Below are 21,025 nucleotides of genomic sequence, written 5' to 3' on the forward strand. Positions count from 1 at the left end.
CAGTCCTTGCCTTTCCAAATACATGTACATCCTGTCCCTCAGGATTCCCTCCAACAACTTGCCCACCACCGAGGTCAGGCTCACCGGTCTATAGTTCCCTGGCTTGTCTTTACCGCCCTTCTTAAACAGTGGCACCACGTTTGCCAACCTCCAGTCTTCCGGCACCTCACCTGTGACTATCGATGTTACAAATATCTCAGCAAGGGGCCCAGCCATCACTTCCCTAGATTCCCACAGAGTTCTAGGATACACCGGATCAGCTCCTGGGGATTTATCCAGCTTTATATGTTTTAAGACATCTAGCACTTCCCCCTCTGTAATCTGGACATTTTTCAAGACATCACCATCTATTTCCCTACAGTCTATATCTTCCATGTCCTTCTCTATAGTAAACACGAATGTAAAATATTCGTTTAATATCACCCCATCTCCTGCAGCTCCACACAAAGGCCGCCTTGCTGATCTTTGAGGGGCGCTATTCTCTCCCTAGTTACCCTTTTGCCCTTGGTTAGCACCGCTGCCTCACAGCACCAGGAGCCAGAGTTCAATTCCAGGAGTTTGCACATTCTCCCCGTAATCTGTGTGCGTTTCCTCCGGGTGCTCCGGTTTCCTCCTACAGTCCAAAGATGTGCAGGTCAGGGTGAATGGGCCATGCTAAATTGCCTGTAGTGTTAGGTGCAATAGTCAGGGGTGAATATAGGGAAATGGGTCCAGGATGGTTACTCTTCGGAGGGTCGGTGTGGACTTGTTGGGCTGAAGGGCCTGTTTCCACACTGTAGGGAATCTAATCTTAACGTAATTGTAAAAACTCTTTGGATTCTCCTTAACCCTGTGAAAGCTATCTCACCTCCCATTTTCACCCAGCTGACTTCCTTAAGTACACTCCTGCCTTTACACGCGACTAGACATTCACCCGAACTCTGCTCTCTAGACCTGACAGATGTGACACAGAGAGTAGACATCCTCGAGGCATTATCACTAGACTGTTAATCCAGAGAGCCAGGGAATGTTCTGGGGACCCAGGTTCGAATCCCTCCACGGATTTGAATTCAATAATAATCCAGAATTAAGAGTCTAATGATGGCCACAAAACCGATTGTAAGGAAAGGCCATCTGGTTTAGTCATGTCCCTTACGCAGTCTGGGCCTACACGTGACTCCAGACCCACAGCGATGTGATCGACTCTTAACTGCCCTCTGGGCAATTAAGGATGGGCAATAAGTGCTGGCCCAGCCAGTGACACCTTGTCTAAGAGAGAGAAGTGAGTGTGCAAGAGATGCACAGGGAAAGACTGCGAGCATGAAACAGTGAGAGACAGAATGAAGAAAAACCAGAGAGAGATACCAAATGAGACAATGTGGAAGTGTGTGGGACGGAGAAAGGAACACAGTATGAGAGGGGGAGAGGACACGCACGGGAAAACAAAGGGCATAATTGTAAAGGCGGAGCAGGAGGGGCCTGAGGGTGTGCGCGCGGAGATTGAGAGCACAGTGAACAAACCATACACCATCCTGGAACACAGTCCCACAGCAAGGTGGTGATGCTAAACTGGTATAAAACCGCGGCTTGGCATCGTTGGAATGGGGCATTCAGTTCTGGGCGCCACACGACTAGGGCGTCGGAGAGGGTGCACAGGGAAGATTCAGAAGATTGCCTGCAGGAATGAGGAGCTTCAGTGAACATGGACAGCAGAGACTGTTCTCGGGGTGGGGGTTGAATGCATTCGGAATCATGAGGGACACAGTAGAATATCTCAAGGAGAGGTGGGATGGCACTGCCCCATTGCCAAGGGGCCATCAATGGACCTCCGTTGGGGGGGAGGGGGGGGGGCGGGAAGAAGGGGAGAGAGGGAAACTGCCGTGGCAAACAGCAGTGATGCATCACAGCTGGAGGCAGGGGGCGCAAAACCGCGGTGGTGGCTAGCGGAATGTCAACTCGACTGGTCACTCTGGGACAGAGAGGGTGTTCTTTGTGACGGGTGGCGACCAGCATCTTACCATCGTTTAGAAAGCCCCGCCTGGGTTCACTTAATGGCTCCTTTTGGGGGGGGGGGGGGGGAACCCAACGCAGTCACCTCCCCATCGCTCCCCGAGATAACCGGGCAAGTCCCTGGGCTGCTGACCGGTGGGAGGCTTACAAAGCAGAGTCCAAGCAAACCAGCACATTGGTTGATCCGGTGCCTTTATTACAATATATTTAGTTACGGATGTATGGACAGACCACTGGCCGGGCACAGATCACCTTCAAAGGGTGCAAAGGGGGTTGGAGGGTCGGGGGGGTGGGGTGAGGATACAGAATGGTCATTCCCTGCCGCCCCCCCCCCCTTGCTGGTTATCGGGAGGGGAGGGGAAGGTGGTGACACACTGACCCAGGAACTGCCTAAGGGGTCACTGACCCCCCCCTCCCCCCAGGTATGTGCCTGGAAGGACATGGTGTGGCTTCACCCGGCACCAACCCCTGCCAGCTCCTTCCATTCATCCACTTTGCTGGCCATCGAAATGTTTTCACTGCATTAACACTTTAAAATGTATGAAACCCTTTAGCTCCAAACAGTCTAACACACAATAGTTCTTGAACGCATAACAATCTTTTTTTTAATATATAAACACATAAAATTACTTTGTATAGACATCACTAGATCTCCGTGCTCACCGCACCGCCCTCCCCCCCCCCCCCCAACCCCTGATTTACTTTAGCACCCAGAGCCTGCAGTCTCTATCCCAACCTCACATCCACACTCGTTCCTCTACCCCCTGCCCCTCCTCCAACGCTCTCAGCTTCCTGCTATGACTGCCCCAGGATCTGGTGTGCAACCGGGTTATTATGCTCCCTTCCCACTGAGAGACAGCGACAGGGGGAGCGACAGGGGGAGCGACAGGGGGAGCGACAGGGGGAGCGACAGGGGGAGCGACAGGGGGAGCGACAGGGGGAGCGACAGGGGGAGCGACAGGGGGAGCGACAGGGGGAGCGACAGGGGGAGCGACAGGGGGAGCGACAGGGGGAGCGACAGGGGGAGCGACAGGGGGAGCGACAGGGGGAGCGACAGGGGGAGCGACAGGGGGAGCGACAGGGGGAGCGACAGGGGGAGCGACAGGGGGAGCGACAGGGGGAGCGACAGGGGGAGCGACAGGGGGAGCGACAGGGGGAGCGACAGGGGGAGCGACAGGGGGAGCGACAGGGGGAGCGACAGGGGGAGCGACAGGGGGAGCGACAGGGGGAGCGACAGGGGGAGCGACAGGGGGAGCGACAGGGGGAGCGACAGGGGGAGCGACAGGGGGAGCGACAGGGGGAGCGACAGGGGGAGCGACAGGGGGAGCGACAGGGGGAGCGACAGGGGGAGCGACAGGGGGAGCGACAGGGGGAGCGACAGGGGGAGCGACAGGGGGAGCGACAGGGGGAGCGACAGGGGGAGCGACAGGGGGAGCGACAGGGGGAGCGACAGGGGGAGCGACAGGGGGAGCGACAGGGGGAGCGACAGGGGGAGCGACAGGGGGAGCGACAGGGGGAGCGACAGGGGGAGCGACAGGGGGAGCGACAGGGGGAGCGACAGGGGGAGCGACAGGGGGAGCGACAGGGGGAGCGACAGGGGGAGCGACAGGGGGAGCGACAGGGGGAGCGACAGGGGGAGCGACAGGGGGAGCGACAGGGGGAGCGACAGGGGGAGCGACAGGGGGAGCGACAGGGGGAGCGACAGGGGGAGCGACAGGGGGAGCGACAGGGGGAGCGACAGGGGGAGCGACAGGGGGAGCGACAGGGGGAGCGACAGGGGGAGCGACAGGGGGAGCGACAGGGGGAGCGACAGGGGGAGCGACAGGGGGAGCGACAGGGGGAGCGACAGGGGGAGCGACAGGGGGAGCGACAGGGGGAGCGACAGGGGGAGCGACAGGGGGAGCGACAGGGGGAGCGACAGGGGGAGCGACAGGGGGAGCGACAGGGGGAGCGACAGGGGGAGCGACAGGGGGAGCGACAGGGGGAGCGACAGGGGGAGCGACAGGGGGAGCGACAGGGGGAGCGACAGGGGGAGCGACAGGGGGAGCGACAGCCGCACCATTTGGGGAGAGGGGATGGGGACGTGCCCGACACCATGCTCACACCCCATAACTCTCGGATAACCTTTGACCTCCACCCCAACACCATCACTGCAGGGGGCGGGGCAGGAGGGAGAGGCAGCTCCTGGAGAACTCCCCTGATCTGAGCAGGCAGCTGGGGTGGGGGGAGGCAGGCAGGAGGAGCCCCAGGGACGGTCCTCAGACAATCCCACTCCGTTTCGTTCGGGGACCGTTACTGAACGGTCTCGGGACGGGCCAGGGCGGTATTTTACAAGCACGAAGCAGTCGGTTGGACTCTGCCCCCTCACCCCTGACCCCAGGCACACATACACACACACACGCTGAACAGGAAACATGAGCGTCTCATACTGCCCTTGGGTGGGGGCAACGAGCTGAGTGAATAGCCATGCAGTGCCACTGGTGCCTGTCGATACCTCCCTCCCCCACTGGGGCTGCTCCTGGGCACTCGAGGGGTGGGGGGAGAGCGAAGGAGAGGGTGGGGGTGGGGTGCGGGAAGGGAAGACGAGAACGAACCACGACCACCCGCTGCCTTTTCTCCATCCGTCAGGGAGGTGGGGCCCGCGCCCAGTGGAGCTGCCAGCGGAGACCCGGGCAGGGCACACAGGGAGGGAGGGAGGGAGGGAGGGTTAACCTGTGCCCGATGTGAGCTGTCAGCTGTCAGCAGGGCTGTTGCTGCTGCATCCTGGTGGGCGGGAGAAAAGAGAAAAAGGAGGGAGAGGTCAGAGTCATAGAGATGTACAGCACGGAAACAGACCCTTCGGCCCAACCCATCCATGCTGACCAGATATCCCAACCCAATCTAGTCCCACCTGCCAGCACCCGGCCCATGTCCCTCCAAACCCTTCCTATTCATATACCCATCCAAATGTCTCTTAAATGTTGCAATTGTACCAGCCTCCACCACTTCCTCTGGCAGCTCATTCCATACACGTACCACCCTCTGGTGAAAACGTTGCCCCTTAGATCTCTTGTATCTTTCCCTTCTCACCCTAAATCTATGCCCCTCTAGTTCTGGACTCCCCGACCCCAGGGAAAAGACTGCCTATTTATCCTATCCGTGCCCCCTCAATTTTGTAAATCTCTATAAGCTCACCCCTCAGCCTCCGACGCTCCAGGGAAAATAGTCCCAGCCTGTTCAGCCTCTCCCTGTAGCTCAAATCCTCCAACCCTGGTAACATCCTTATAAACCTTTTCTGAACCCTTTCAAGTTTCACAACATCTTTCAGATAGGAAGGAGACCAGAATTGCCAACACTCCCCAGGACCTTACCATTAAGTGGATAAGTCCCGCTAAGATTTGCTTTCCCAAAATGCAGCACCTCGCATTTATCGGAATTAAACTCCATCTGGCACTTCTCAGCCCATTGGTCCAGATCCTGTTGTAATCTGAGGTAACCCTCTTCGCTGTCCACTACACCTCCAATTTTGGTGTCATCTGCAAACTTACTACCTGTACCTCTTACACTCACATCCAAATCATTTATATAAATGACGGTGACACCCTGAACCCAACACACTCAGCGGGGCAGGGGAAAGCTGAGAAAGAGGGACATCCCCCCCACCCCTCACTCACTGCTCCTCACCACCCTCCCTGTCCAGCCCGACCCCTTCCCTCCCTCCCTCATCCTCAGGCAGACACAGCTCAACCCGGACTCCGAACACTAAGGGATTCAGGAATGGCACAGGAAGGCTGGGGGTGGGGTGGCCTGCCATATTTGTCTGCGCTGGCGCCAGGAGGGGGGGGGGGGGGGGGCCTGCATGTTGACATCAGAGTACAGGCACGAAGAGGTTAGGCACACTCGCGCTCAGCCTCGACCTGGCGGGCCGTGCCCAGGTCTGGAGGACGACGGCTTTAGGCGCAGGAAGGGGACGGGAGAACGGTTAGATTGGAGGCTGCCGAGATTGTTCCTGGTGGAGGGGATTCGCGGACGATGCTCGATAGGGTTCAGGCGACACCCGTCGGCAGAAAGGAGGAGACCCAGAGGGCACCGATTTAAGGAGACCGGTGGGAAAGGTTCCTCACGCGGCGTGCGGTTGGGATCCAGAACACGCTGCCCAACAGCGCCTTGGGTGGGATGTGGGGGGGGGGGAAGAAAGCAGCCAAAAGGAAACAAACTACAGGGAAGGGAGCAAGGGGAGTGAGATGTGACACACCTCTGCTGCCTGGAGCCAGTAGCAACTGGGTGGGCCAAATGGTCTCTGCTACGATTGCACGACTCAATGGCTCCCCCACAGGCAGTCACCACTCACAACGTGTCCTAACGGGGAAGTGCTTCCTCAGAAGCGGAAGGTCAGGGAGCAGGAGGAACCAAAGCTCAAAGAGCACAAAGGCGCAGATTAAACCCACTGATGGAAGACTCGGAGCCGATCGCGGAGAGTTATCCGGATCGGGGACAGCTCAACCGGAAACGGGGGCGGGAGACAACTCCAGAAGGAAATTTTTGGGGCTGGAGATGGGTTCTGGAGGATGAGGAACTGACAGGGTCACGGCCTGGTGTCAAAGGGAGACCTTGGGGCTGGGGTCCTCAAGCAACATGAAACACAGCTCAATGATCTCTTCCTGTCAGATCACCTTTCTGTCAGTCTGCACAACGCATTAGTTGGGGGATCAGCTGAACAACTATGCAGTTTTGTACCCCCCCGCTTCCCTCCTTCTTACACACACACACACAGAGAAAGGAAGGCCAAGAGGGAATTCATTCGAGTTTAAAACTGCAGAGGTTTTCAGTAATTCCTCTGTTTGCCCCAGGCCCTGAGGCTGTGGAAGCAGTGACAAAGGTCAGCAGTTAAACCCATTCACTGTGACAGACAGGTGAAAGGTGGGAGGGGTGCTGGTGGGTCGACACCAATTCACCGGTGTTAAGGGAAAACAGAATAAATATCTGAAAGGGAGGCTCTCAGAGTTAGTGTGAGCAGGGCAGTGGGGTTAGTTTGGGGATTGATACAGGGCTATGGGGAGAGGGCGGGGCAGTGGGGTTAGTTTGGGGATTGATACAGGGCTATGGGGAGAGAGTGGGACAGTGGGATTAGTTTGGAATCGACACAGGCCTATGGGGAGAGTGTCGGGCAGTGGGATTAATACAGGACTGCACTACAAGTAACTAGAATGGGCCATCAAACATCGGGTGAAACTAACAGGGGATCTCGGCAGGGCAATCAGACTCACCTTCCGGATCATCGCCGTCCAGGCTGGGGGCTGGCCCCCATATCCGAACCGTGCCATCGTCGGAGGCGCTGGCCAGCATGGAGGGGATCTGTGGGTTCCAGCTGACACAGTTAACGGTGCGGGTGTGGCCCGTCAGCTCGGCCACAGGGAGCTCACTCTTTCTGTGCCAGATGTAGACTTTGTGGTCTGCGCAAACAAGCAGAAGGGGGGTGGGGTCCGGGTTGTGGAAAAACACAACTCTGGAAACAGTGGCAAGTGAACAAACGCGCATCGCTGGAAAGCCCCTCGCACCATTGCGGAACGCCCCCAAAGTCGGTTCGGGGAGACGAGCAACCCAGGAAACATGGCGGCCCATCGACGCACAGCGAGCTGCCACCAATAGCCAAATAATAATCACTGATTAAAGTCACGCTTTAAAGACTTAGCCCCCCCGAACACGCAGGAGCACCCGCCGGGTTACGCTCGAGGCTCACCACAGAACCAGAACAGGGTCTCTGTTTCACATCTCATTTGAAAAGCCAACTTCTCCCACAGTGGAAGCGCCCCCCCCCCCCCCAGGCGTGGGCTGCGCCACACGTGCCGCGACGTCCAGGCTCAAGTCAGAGTGACAGCGGGCTACTCAACTGAAGTAGGCATCGCGGACAACTGAGAGCTCTGCCCCTGCACTAACAGGGAGAGCAAACCCTTGAATCCCAATCCCCTCACTGAAAACAAAAACCATTCCTGGCCGTTTCTTCCCAGGGACTCCCGCCTTCGCTTCAATTCCATTCCCCTCCCCCGACTCCCCCAGCACCACTCACCTTCACTCCCGCTGGCGATGAAATCCTCACTCATGCCGCCGAGACACGAGTGAATGGTGTAGAAACCCTGGGTGACGCCCTGGTATTTCTGCAGTAACACCCGGTCCTGTAAGTCCCAGAGATGGACCCCCTGAAAGCAGGAGGAGGAGGAGGAGAGACACAGGAAGTGTGTGTATTAGTGGAAAGGTGAAGGCGGGAAAAAAGCTTGACGAAGCGCATCCACTCTCTCCAAACACAGGTAAGAGGTGTAGACCATTCGGCCTCTCAAACCTGCTTGGCCACACTCAGGACTAACCTCAGGATGGCCTCAGTCTCCCCCTGCCCAAGCCCACCCTGGATATACTCAATGACTCAGATTCCACTGCTCCCAGGTGGACGTGGTTTCCAAAATCTACTGACCCTCCAAAAAGGAAATGCCTCTTCGCTTTCATTTGGAACTGTGCGCCCCGCAGTTTCTTGACATCAACCCAAACGATGTGCAGGTTAGGGTGGATTGGCCGTGCTAAATTGTCCCATAGTGCCCAGGGATGTGCAGGTTAGGGTGGGATTAGGCACGGTGAAATGCAGAGTTACAGGGATAGGGCAGGGATGGTGGCTCTGGGCGGGATGCTCTTTGGAGGATCAGTGTGGTCCCAACGGAATGAATGGCCTGCTTCCACAGTGCAGGGATTCGTGGATTCTCGACGCAGCAGGACTGCATCGCTGTGCCATTCCAGGCCCTTTGCGATAAGACCCTCGATTGCAATCACTAAGGGATTGGCTGCTGCACTACAAAGGGAAGGTGTGTGTGTGTGTGTGTGTGTGTGTGTGTGTGTGTGTGTCTGTCTGTATGCTGGCGATCAAACCCCGAACCCCGTGCACGCGGACACTCCGAGGCTCACCTGTGTGGCGACGTTGAGCAAGGCTAACCGTCCGTTTCTGGAAACCGTGAAAGACATGACGGGATGGTCCTCTTGGACGCTGTGAGCAAACGCATGGAGGAAGAGAGTCCAATCAGTTAGAGGCAGAGGGGTCACACTGTGGGGTCACTGCCGAGCTAATGGTGTGAAAGGAGTCTCTGGGAGTGGTCAAGGGCCAGTGCACACAGGCACCAAATTCCTCTGCAAGACAGCACTCTCCCTCATAAACCAATGTGCTGTGCAATTTCTAACTCTCATTTGTCATGTAAACTTCCTACGTAAACATGTCACACTGCAATGGTATAATTCTGAGTGATGTCAAAACAGTGGGACATATTTGCGTGTGAAGTTGCCATAATAAACAAGGCAGACCCAAGACCCTCCTCTGACAGCTTGGAGTCAGGCTGAAGACAGATTGCCATTCTACTAACTTTTTCCTGCAATTATTGCTCCCTGGGCCGAGGTGTCAGTGCGTTCCCTGGTCAGGAACACTCCCTTCGGACAGACACCCGCCAGAAGATGGAAGCTCACGAAAGGAAAAACAGAGGCGGGGGGGGGGGGGCTCTGGGGAAAATCAGCAGGGCCAGGAACGGGATAACAGCCGACGCAGACAACCAAGCCAAACAAAGTGTCTTTGCGCTGTACGTTTGCACTGAAGGAGGGTTTAGTTTACACAGGACACATTGTCGTGACCCTGCAACGTCAGGGTTGAGGTTTGGAGAGCACAACATGGCGAGATTGTAAACCTGCTCCCACAGCAGCAAAACATCACCGCAAATCCTTCAGCTGCTGCTCTGCACCAGACGGTTATTATCATACAGTGGCACGGATGGAGCTAAACGGTCGAGGGCTGTACCACTACCTTGTCACCTTTTTGCTCACCCCACATCCAAGGTCATTTAAACGCTACCGCCTTGTGTTTGGATTGTGCACTGACAGCATTAATGGGAGGACCAACACACCCGCCCAGAGGATAGGGGCTTGCACAGCAGAAACTCCGCGCCGATTCGGCAGATGGGAGTCAGTGGGACGGGAACTTTCAGGAGCTCGGTAAGCGATGATCTTCTCCGGAGAGACAGACTGATCAACATAGAGGGAGCTTTACTATATCTAACCCAGTGCTGGAACTGTCCTTGGAGTGCTTGATGGGGACAGTGCACAGAGAGCTTTACTTTCAGTGTAAGAGAGTCCAGTCAGCTTTATTTTCAGTTTAAAACAGTAGAGAAGCTTTGCTCTGTATCTAACCCCGTGCTGTCCCTGTCCTGGGGAGTGTTTGATGGGGGACAGTGTAGAGGGAGCTTTACTCTGTATCTAACCCCGTGCTGTCCCTGTCCTGCGGAGGGTTTGATGGGGGACAGTGTAGAGGAAGCGTTACACTGTATCTAACCCCGCGCTGTCCCTGTCCTGGGGAGTGTTTGATGGGGACAGTGTAGAGGGAGCTTTACTCTGTATCTAACCCCGTGCTGTCCCTGTCCTGGGGAGTGTTTGGATGGAGGATGTGTAGAGGAAGCTTTACTCTGTATCTAACCCTGTGCTGTCTCTGTCCTGGGGAGTGTTTGATGGAGGATAGTGTAGAGGGAGCTTTACTCTGTATCTAACCCTGTGCTGTCTCTGTCCTGGGGAGTGTTTGATGGAGGATAGTGTAGAGGGAGCTTTACTCTGTATCTAACCCCATACTGTCCCTGTCCTGGAGAGTGTTTGATGGGGGACAGTGTAGACGGAGCTGTACTCTGTATCTAACCCCGTGCTGTCCCTGTCCTGGGGAGTGTTTGATGGGGGACAGTGTAGAGGGAGTTTTACTCTGTATCTAACCCCATACTCTCCCTGCCCCGGGAGTGTTTGATGGAGTTGGTAACAAGGGAATTTTATTTTCTGTTTCCTTTCCATTTTTAACAGAGTACAGGGAACTTTACTCTAACACTGTGCTGGGCCTACCCTGAGAAAGTTCAATGGGGATAGTGTCGAGACATCATTACTTTCAGTTCAAAAGCGTTGAGAGTGTTTAACTCTGTATGTAAACCCTGGATGTTACTGCCCTGGACATGTATGAATGGGACAGTATGGAGGGAGTTTTACTCTGCACTGAGACTTTCCTCTCATGTGGAATTGTGCTCAATGTTACAACAAGCTCCACTACTTTGGGAGGGACAGTGGATCGAGATTTACCTTGTCCCAGAGCATTCCTCTTCCTTTGGGAAATGACTGCACTTGGGGTGCGATTGTACAGTCACTTGCCAATCTGACCGAAGGCAGGCCTGGGCCTAGTGGTAAACAACACTGGCTATTTGACTGTGAGGTGCATCGGCGTGGAGCTCAATCTCTCTTTATTTGGAAAATGCACACACAGCTGCTGCAGCACTAGCGAGAGATCTTCCCTCTCTACCCTCCAGGGCAGTATAACTGACTGTAATGCACCGAGTTTCAGTCGCAGTTAACTGATCTGGAAAGGAAACGACATTTCACCACTCAGGATGAATCAAAGCACTTATGGACCGCTGGAACATGTGATGATGCTGTGGCTTTGAGGTGTGTTTATCCTAGCTTCTTTTAGAGAGATTGGGGACAGGTGCCTTGCAGTCAATGAGAAGACAAACAACTTGCAAAGCCTGGGGTGTTGTCTTTTTTTTTTAAAAAAAAAGGCTGGAACAATTGAAGCAGCCTGAACGGGTGTGGTCAAGTTCCCAGCCACAGAACCAGGGATTTTTTTTTTAGTTTTTGGTAGTGGTCGCGGTTGGAGACTTGAAGTTGAAGCAATTTTTTCCCCCCTCTCTCGATTACAGCTCGTTCTGCCAGAACGTGACAGGTGCGTTCCTCTGTAACACTGGGCTACAGAAAATGGCGCTAAGATGTTACAACCCTCCAGCAGAAAGTTGGCGCTATCCAAACTCACCAATCGCATTGACAAAATGCATGTCACGCCAGAGCGGCCAGTACAGCCAAAAGCTGGGGGTTCTCTTCCTGGGATGCCAGATCGCACGGCAGACTAAAATCGGTTTTCCGAATTTGCCTTCTGCCAAGGGTGTGTTGATGGGAATGTTACTATGCTGGAACAGTTAGTTAGTAATAGCTGCTGTATCGATCATTCTGCTAACTTTTCCAATAGAGTTGTTTTTTTCCTTTTGTTGCATTTTCACTACAGAGTTTGAATAAATTGCGTTTGGCTTAATGTCGCATATTTTGACCAACTGCCCTGGACATGTAGAACACAGCACCTGGCTGCCTTTAAAATAAGAGAAAGCTACTTTCTGAATATAGTTTGAGGGGGTCTGGCCTGGACCATAACAAGCACTTTTCGGAAGGAAACGCTGCGTGAGGTGAGCTCTCACAAACAGCAACGCCTGAGCTTTCAGAACTGACGCCGGTTAGTGGGGGATGGATCTCGGGCGCAGGAGCACAGACAGTGTGGCTCTCCCGCGGTCCTGGCTGAGCCCAGACTGTGGGACCCATGTCCCTGGAGCGGAACGCGACCCCCCCACCCTCGGAGCGCGGTGCCAGCGTGCAGCGCACCCCAACAACATTCAAGCGTTCATATCCAAGACTGTGTCATCACAGTGAGGGGGACGCTGACCGCACCGTGAGCTCGAGAACATTTTGTCTGCGCTCTGACCACTTAAACTGTCAAGCCGCAGCTCAAGGTCAGGCTGGGACTCGGTACGTGGCGGGAGAGCGGGGAGACGGCTGTCTTCAGAACTCTGAGGCCAACATGGCGGGCTGGGAGGAAGTGGGGTAGGCTGGGTGTCATCACCGCCTTGAAGAGAAATCTGGAAGGTTATACCAACAGCAAGGGATATGGGTTCAAAGCTGATTAATTTAGGATATATCTGGCTGGCACGGACTGGTTGGACCAAAAGGTCTGACTCCACGTCGTACAACTCTATGAGCTGCCAGAGGAAGTGGTGGAGGCTGGTACAATGACAACATTTAAAAGGCATCTGGATGGGTATATGAATAGAAAGGGTTTGGAGGGATATGGGCCAGGTGCTGGCAAATGGGACTCGATTAAGTTGGAATACCCAGTCAGCATGGACGAGTTGGACCGAACGGCCTATTTCCGTGCTGTACATCTCTATGACTCTATGGTCAGTATGGAGGGACTGGGCCGAAGGGCCTGTTTCCGTGCTGTGCAGTTCCATGACTCGAGCTATGTCCCCAGCCAGCACCAGCGACTGTCTAGCTCACGACCACACGGTGGGATCCAGCTGTGCACAAAGAATAGGAGAGGGAGGGGCAGTGGCTGTAAAAACAAGACGTCTGAGCCCGGCCTTCCTGATCAAAAGCACAGGGCAGGCAGGGAGAGGGGGTGGGTGGGAGAGAAGCGGGCGACGACTGGAACAGAGTGGGGCCGGGCCGGCGAGACCACAAACCGTACTCACATGTTGCGATCGGTCAGCTCCTCGAAGTTGTAGCCGCGTATCCGCTGATGGGTATCGGAGGCTAGAATGGTTTTGCCATCGTTCAGGCACCACAGGCATTGCACCCGTACTCCCTCCCACGAGTCCAGCACGTTACCGTCCAGGTCCTTTGGCCCAGAAAGGTGGGGGGGGGAATAAAACCATGGGTTGGTTAAGGATTGACGATGAACTCGGTTCACACCAGCCTCCCCTCTCTGCCCACCCACCCCCTCACTCCTCTCGAGCCAATAGGAAGGGCACCTTGGTGGGATACCGCTGTCCCCCCACAACCCCCTCGCTTCCTCAGCCCACAACAGAAAGAGGCAACCCAGTCACACAGCCGACCACCCACCCCCCGCCGGCCCGGTCAGCCTCAGTCACTGTCGCTTCCCACTGACCCCTGCGTTCACTCCCACTGGATCCAGGCCTCTGCCACCCTGTCTCCCCCACCCCACCCTTATAAACATGGAGGAGGTGGCACAGACACCAGATTGCATGCCCTCTCCCTCTCTGCCCCCGTAGCCTGCTACTCCAGCACCTGGCGGACCATCCGTTTGAGATATGCCCCTCCCTGCCCCCTGTGCTTTTCAGGCAGAGATGGGGGAAAGGGTTTGGGGGGGGAGGGGGAGAAACAGGTTAGTTCCTGCCCCGCAGTCCGCAATGCCCACCTCTTTCATCTTTGCTGCTAACCCTCTCTCGTGCGGACCCGGGGGCTCTTTGTGAGGGGTTCTGTATATGAGGGGCGAGCACTCCCCTTCCCTCCCAACGCATTTACCCAGCTATACCCCACACCCCGCCAGGTACCCCCACACTGGTAAGACTACCCAGCCAGGTACCCACACACTGGTAAAACTGCCTCGCCAGGTACCCACACACTGGTAAAACTGCCCCGCCAGGTACCCCCACACTGGTAAAACTGCCCCGCCAGTTACCCACACACTGGTAAGACTGCCCCGCCAGTTACCCACACACTGGTAAGACTGCCCCGCCAGTTACCCACACACTGGTAAGACTGCCCCGCCAGGTACCCCCACACTGGTAAGACTGCCCCGCCAGGTACCCACACACTGGTAAAACTGGCCGCGCTGTCCTCCCGTCACGAATCGCTTCCCGTCTGGGTTCCACGCTGCGCACGTCAGGCTGTCTTCATGGGACTGGCTCATCTTGGTCCTCAGCTCCCCTGTCTGTGTGGGAAAGGAGGGGAGAGGGAGAGGGAGAGGGCCCGCACGGGCCCCTCTCCCCCACAGGGTACCCGCACGGGCCCCTCTCCCCCACAGGGTACCCGCACGGGCCCCTCTCCCCCACAGGGTACCCGCACGGGCCCCTCTCCCCCACAGGGTACCCGCACGGGCCCCTCTCCCCCACAGGGTACCCGCACGGGCCCCTCTCCCCCACAGGGTACCCGCACGGGCCCCTCTCCCCCACAGGGTACCCGCACGGGCCCCTCTCCCCCACAGGGTACCCGCACGGGCCCCTCTCCCCCACAGGGTACCCGCACGGGCCCCTCTCCCCCACAGGGTACCCGCACGGGCCCCTCTCCCCCACAGGGTACCCGCACGGGCCCCTCTCCCCCACAGGGTACCCGCACGGGCCCCTCTCCCCCACAGGGTACCCGCACGGGCCCCTCTCCCCCACAGGGTACCCGCACGGGCCCCTCTCCCCCACAGGGTACCCGCACGGGCCCCTCTCCCCCACAGGGTACCCGCACGGGCCCCTCTCCCCCACAGGGTACCCGCACGGGCCCCTCTCCCCCACAGGGTACCCGCACGGGCCCCTCTCCCCCACAGGGTACCCGCACGGGCCCCTCTCCCCCACAGGGTACCCGCACGGGCCCCTCTCCCCCACAGGGTACCCGCACGGGCCCCTCTCCCCCACAGGGTACCCGCACGGGCCCCTCTCCCCCACAGGGTACCCGCACGGGCCCCTCTCCCCCACAGGGTACCCGCACGGGCCCCTCTCCCCCACAGGGTACCCGCACGGGCCCCTCTCCCCCACAGGGTACCCGCACGGGCCCCTCTCCCCCACAGGGTACCCGCACGGGCCCCTCTCCCCCACAGGGTACCCGCACGGGCCCCTCTCCCCCACAGGGTACCCGCACGGGCCCCTCTCCCCCACAGGGTACCCGCACGGGCCCCTCTCCCCCACAGGGTACCCGCACGGGCCCCTCTCCCCCACAGGGTACCCGCACGGGCCCCTCTCCCCCACAGGGTACCCGCACGGGCCCCTCTCCCCCACAGGGTACCCGCACGGGCCCCTCTCCCCCACAGGGTACCCGCACGGGCCCCTCTCCCCCACAGGGTACCCGCACGGGCCCCTCTCCCCCACAGGGTACCCGCACGGGCCCCTCTCCCCCACAGGGTACCCGCACGGGCCCCTCTCCCCCACAGGGTACCCGCACGGGCCCCTCTCCCCCACAGGGTACCCGCACGGGCCCCTCTCCCCCACAGGGTACCCGCACGGGCCCCTCTCCCCCACAGGGTACCCGCACGGGCCCCTCTCCCCCACAGGGTACCCGCACGGGCCCCTCTCCCCCACAGGGTACCCGCACGGGCCCCTCTCCCCCACAGGGTACCCGCACGGGCCCCTCTCCCCCACAGGGTACCCGCACGGGCCCCTCTCCCCCACAGGGTACCCGCACGGGCCCCTCTCCCCCACAGGGTACCCGCACGGGCCCCTCTCCCCCACAGGGTACCCGCACGGGCCCCTCTCCCCCACAGGGTACCCGCACGGGCCCCTCTCCCCCACAGGGTACCCGCACGGGCCCCTCTCCCCCACAGGGTACCCGCACGGGCCCCTCTCCCCCACAGGGTACCCGCACGGGCCCCTCTCCCCCACAGGGTACCCGCACGGGCCCCTCTCCCCCACAGGGTACCCGCACGGGCCCCTCTCCCCCACAGGGTACCCGCACGGGCCCCTCTCCCCCACAGGGTACCCGCACGGGCCCCTCTCCCCCACAGGGTACCCGCACGGGCCCCTCTCCCCCACAGGGTACCCGCACGGGCCCCTCTCCCCCACAGGGTACCCGCACGGGCCCCTCTCCCCCACAGGGTACCCGCACGGGCCCCTCTCCCCCACAGGGTACCCGCACGGGCCCCTCTCCCCCACAGGGTACCCGCACGGGCCCCTCTCCCCCACAGGGTACCCGCACGGGCCCCTCTCCCCCACAGGGTACCCGCACGGGCCCCTCTCCCCCACAGGGTACCCGCACGGGCCCCTCTCCCCCACAGGGTACCCGCACGGGCCCCTCTCCCCCACAGGGTACCCGCACGGGCCCCTCTCCCCCACAGGGTACCCGCACGGGCCCCTCTCCCCCACAGGGTACCCGCACGGGCCCCTCTCCCCCACAGGGTACCCGCACGGGCCCCTCTCCCCCACAGGGTACCCGCACGGGCCCCTCTCCCCCACAGGGTACCCGCACGGGCCCCTCTCCCCCACAGGGTACCCGCACGGGCCCCTCTCCCCCACAGGGTACCCGCACGGGCCCCTCTCCCCCACAGGGTACCCGCACGGGCCCCTCTCCCCCACAGGGTACCCGCACGGGCCCCTCTCCCCCACAGGGTACCCGCACGGGCCCCTCTCCCCCACAGGGTACCCGCACGGGCCCCTCTCCCCCACAGGGTACCCGCACGGGCCCCTCTCCCCCACAGGGTACCCGCACGGGCCCCTCTCCCCCACAGGGTACCCGCACGGGCCCCTCTCCCCCACAGGGTACCCGCACGGGCCCCTCTCCCCCACAGGGTACCCGCACGGGCCCCTCTCCCCCACAGGGTACCCGCACGGGCCCCTCTCCCCCACAGGGTACCCGCACGGGCCCCTCTCCCCCACAGGGTACCCGCACGGGCCCCTCTCCCCCACAGGGTACCCGCACGGGCCCCTCTCCCCCACAGGGTACCCGCACGGGCCCCTCTCCCCCACAGGGTACCCGCACGGGCCCCTCTCCCCCACAGGGTACCCGCACGGGCCCCTCTCCCCCACAGGGTACCCGCACGGGCCCCTCTCCCCCACAGGGTACCCGCACGGGCCCCTCTCCCCCACAGGGTACCCGCACGGGCCCCTCTCCCCCACAGGGTACCCGCACGGGCCCCTCTCCCCCACAGGGTACCCGCACGGGCCCCTCTCCCCCACAGGGTACCCGCACGGGCCCCTCTCCCCCACAGGGTACCCGCACGGGCCCCTCTCCCCCACAGGGTACCCGCACGGGCCCCTCTCCCCCACAGGGTACCCGCACGGGCCCCTCTCCCCCACAGGGTACCCGCACGGGCCCCTCTCCCCCACAGGGTACCCGCACGGGCCCCTCTCCCCCACAGGGTACCCGCACGGGCCCCTCTCCCCCACAGGGTACCCGCACGGGCCCCTCTCCCCCACAGGGTACCCGCACGGGCCCCTCTCCCCCACAGGGTACCCGCACGGGCCCCTCTCCCCCACAGGGTACCCGCACGGGCCCCTCTCCCCCACAGGGTACCCGCACGGGCCCCTCTCCCCCACAGGGTACCCGCACGGGCCCCTCTCCCCCACAGGGTACCCGCACGGGCCCCTCTCCCCCACAGGGTACCCGCACGGGCCCCTCTCCCCCACAGGGTACCCGCACGGGCCCCTCTCCCCCACAGGGTACCCGCACGGGCCCCTCTCCCCCACAGGGTACCCGCACGGGCCCCTCTCCCCCACAGGGTACCCGCACGGGCCCCTCTCCCCCACAGGGTACCCGCACGGGCCCCTCTCCCCCACAGGGTACCCGCACGGGCCCCTCTCCCCCACAGGGTACCCGCACGGGCCCCTCTCCCCCACAGGGTACCCGCACGGGCCCCTCTCCCCCACAGGGTACCCGCACGGGCCCCTCTCCCCCACAGGGTACCCGCACGGGCCCCTCTCCCCCACAGGGTACCCGCACGGGCCCCTCTCCCCCACAGGGTACCCGCACGGGCCCCTCTCCCCCACAGGGTACCCGCACGGGCCCCTCTCCCCCACAGGGTACCCGCACGGGCCCCTCTCCCCCACAGGGTACCCGCACGGGCCCCTCTCCCCCACAGGGTACCCACACGGGCCCCTCTCCCCCAGTGCTCCCAGTGTACCTGTACATGCCAGAGCCAGAGCTCGGAGCAGTCATCAGGACCACAGGCGATTAAGTAAGTGTCATCCGGACTCCAAACCAGATAGGAAACTCCGTACGTGTGACCTTCCAACGTCTTCAGTAACTTCAGCTGATGGGTTTCCTGGAGGGATTGGAAGAGGAGGGAATCAAGAGGGATCAAACAGTGGAACAGCGTGGAGCAGAGTGAGCACACGAGACAGACAGACGGAAGGGATGATAGAGCGAGACGGATGGACAGACACATGAGTGGGATATGGGAGGGAGAGATACACAGGATGGAGGGCGGGGGCGAGGGAGAGGCCGAGGGAGGGAGAGAGACACAAACAGAATGGGGTTGGATAGAGTAAAGCTCCTCCGACACGGTCTCTCCCCCCCGCCACCATCAAACACTCCCCAGGACGGGGACAGCACGGGGTTAGATACAGAGTAAAGCTCCCTCTACACTGCCCCCCCACCCCCCCTTCCCACCATCAAACACTCCCAGGACAGTGACAGCACGGGATTAGAAGCAGAGTGAAGCTCCCAGGCTTGTGACAGTCCACAGACGTAAAGATGTGTGGCCCGTCGCTTCTCACTGAGGGATGTGCAGACACCCCACTGAGATGAAGCCCAGTTGAGACAGAACGAAGCTAATGTGTAAAGGGGATGGGGTTCAACACAGTGTTTTCAGTTTCGACGTTAAGCAGAAAGGAATGGGCTGGGGTCGGTGGGTGGGTGACGGGACACACTCACAGGGTCGACCTGCCAGATGATGACCGCGTTGTCCTTTGACCCCGTCGCCAGCTTGGTGCTGTCGTTGGAGAATTTGCAGAACCACACTTCGTTGCAGTGCTCTGTGAGGATCTGCCGGGTGTAACAGGGAAACTGCCTCCTGTGAAGCCAGAATACAACAACGGACACACACGCCATTAAAGACGGATTTCATTCTCCAGCTCCCTGCCCAGCTGGAGGCCCCCGGGCACATTTGTTTGCTGTGCCACACACACTCACCAAGCACTGAAACTTCCATTTGCTGGGGCAACACTGAAAACACCCAGCCACTAACAACCAAGGTGAAAGAGGGGCATGACAACAGGCAAGGGGAGAACCAGGGAGTAATGAGTCAACATTAGCCCATGCTGTGGTCTGGGCAAAATCACGGCCTCGCAACCCACCTCCAGCATTCTTCATTCCGCTGCCAATTCCCACAGCCTTCCCCGTATAAACTGACCGCACTGTCATTACACCGGGTCGGCTGATGCCCTCTCTCCCAAAACAAAGGGACTCCATCCCCTGAAACCTCAGACTGGCAAAAGGACAGGCAGCCATTCCTCCGTGCGGACGCTAGGACAGAGCAATTCACCGAGTCTGAATTAGGTCTGAGCCGGGCTTCCTTTGGAGGATAACCATTTAAAATTCTGAGCCTGCCACCCACACCCCAGGGTTCTCGGACAACACACTCCACTGTGCCACCATTACTTCCTTTCATCATTATTTTAAACCTGCATCCCCTCGATGTGATCCCCCCCCCCCACTCTCTGCCCAGCTCCCTCTTGATTTTGGATACCCCGTTTGAACCTTTTCTCCAGGGAATGCTGACTAACCGCGGACATCTACTACAAACCCACCGACTCCCGCAGCTACCGGGACTACAGCTCCTCCCACCCTGCCTCCTGTAAAAACCCTACCCCCTTATTCCCAAATACTCCGCCGCATCAGCTCCCAGGAGGACCAGTTCCACCTCAGAAAGTCCCAGATAGCCTCCTCCTTCAAAGATCACAATCTCCCCTCCCACGTGGTTGACGAGGCCCTCCAGCGCAACAAGGACAGGACTTCCCCAGTCCTCACCTTCCACCCTACCAACCTCCGACTACATCGCATCATCCTCCTGTCACTTCTGCCACCTACAAACAGACCCCACCATCAGGGATACATTTCCTTCCCCACCCCCTAACAGTGCTCCAGAGAGACAATTCCCTCCGTGACTCGCTTGTCAGATCCACGCCCCCACCCCCACCCCCCCAAACCCCCAGCACCTTCCCCTGCCACCACAGGAATTGTACAACCTGCCCCCCACACCTTTATGAAATCATGAGGGGTGTGGGTAAGGCAAATGGCAGGTGCGTTTTCCCTACGGTGGGGGGTATATTTGTAAGGTGAGGGGGAAAAAGGTTTAAAAAGAAACATGGGGGCAATTTTTTGAACTTCCTGAGGAAGTGGTGGATGTGGGTACACAGTTCCAACATTTAAAAGACATTTGGATAAGTTCATGAATAGGAAAGGCGTGGAGAGATAGGGGCCGACTGCAGGCAGGTGGGACTAGTTTAGGATTATGAGCAGCATAACCGGTTGGATCAAAGTGCTGCGTGACTCCCTCATTAGTCGAGAATCTACCTAGCATTGGCTTAAAGATATTCAACAACCCTCATCTTACTGCCCCCTTGGGGATACAGTCTGGAGCAGGGATGGGACTACAGCAGACTGGAGCAGGGATTGGGAGCAGCAGCTCTCACCGCCCCCCTCCCCGTGTGGATAGGGATATGATGAGGGACCATCTCACCGCCCCCCTCCCCGTGTGGATAGGGATATGATGAGGGACCATCTCACCGCCCCCCTCCCTGTGTGGATAGGG

General features: G+C 59.4%; 2 protein-coding genes across 3 annotated transcripts in view; one reads left to right on the forward strand and one right to left on the reverse strand.

Moving 5' to 3' along the window:
- The first annotated feature begins 1,080 nt into the window (after positions 1 to 1,080).
- Positions 1,081 to 4,195, forward strand: LOC122544001 (sodium/potassium/calcium exchanger 1-like). The gene is made up of 2 exons (XM_043683013.1): positions 1,081 to 1,098; positions 2,843 to 4,195. Exons 1-2 carry the CDS (start codon positions 1,081 to 1,083, stop codon positions 4,193 to 4,195), a joined length of 1,371 nt encoding a protein of 456 aa, XP_043538948.1.
- Positions 4,196 to 4,686: 491 nt separating this feature from the next.
- Positions 4,687 to 21,025, reverse strand: part of LOC122543872 (WD repeat-containing protein 26-like) — a 59,905-nt gene continuing 43,566 nt past the window's right edge. The window contains exons 7-14 of one of the 2 annotated variants that reach the window (XM_043682726.1): positions 19,147 to 19,294; positions 18,395 to 18,535; positions 14,390 to 14,509; positions 13,308 to 13,453; positions 8,917 to 8,995; positions 8,036 to 8,165; positions 7,236 to 7,421; positions 4,687 to 4,752 (exon numbers count right to left, since the gene is read on the reverse strand). In XM_043682726.1, coding sequence (XP_043538661.1) covers positions 4,721 to 4,752; positions 7,236 to 7,421; positions 8,036 to 8,165; positions 8,917 to 8,995; positions 13,308 to 13,453; positions 14,390 to 14,509; positions 18,395 to 18,535; positions 19,147 to 19,294 — 982 coding nt within the window. In that variant the 3' untranslated portion in view covers positions 4,687 to 4,720. The remainder of the gene's footprint in view (positions 4,753 to 7,235; positions 7,422 to 8,035; positions 8,166 to 8,916; positions 8,996 to 13,307; positions 13,454 to 14,389; positions 14,510 to 18,394; positions 18,536 to 19,146; positions 19,295 to 21,025) is intronic. The other variant, XM_043682727.1, reaches the window with a different exon arrangement.

The sequence above is a fragment of the Chiloscyllium plagiosum genome, chromosome 45 (genome assembly GCF_004010195.1).
Source record: "Chiloscyllium plagiosum isolate BGI_BamShark_2017 chromosome 45, ASM401019v2, whole genome shotgun sequence".
Classification (NCBI taxonomy): domain Eukaryota; kingdom Metazoa; phylum Chordata; class Chondrichthyes; order Orectolobiformes; family Hemiscylliidae; genus Chiloscyllium; species Chiloscyllium plagiosum.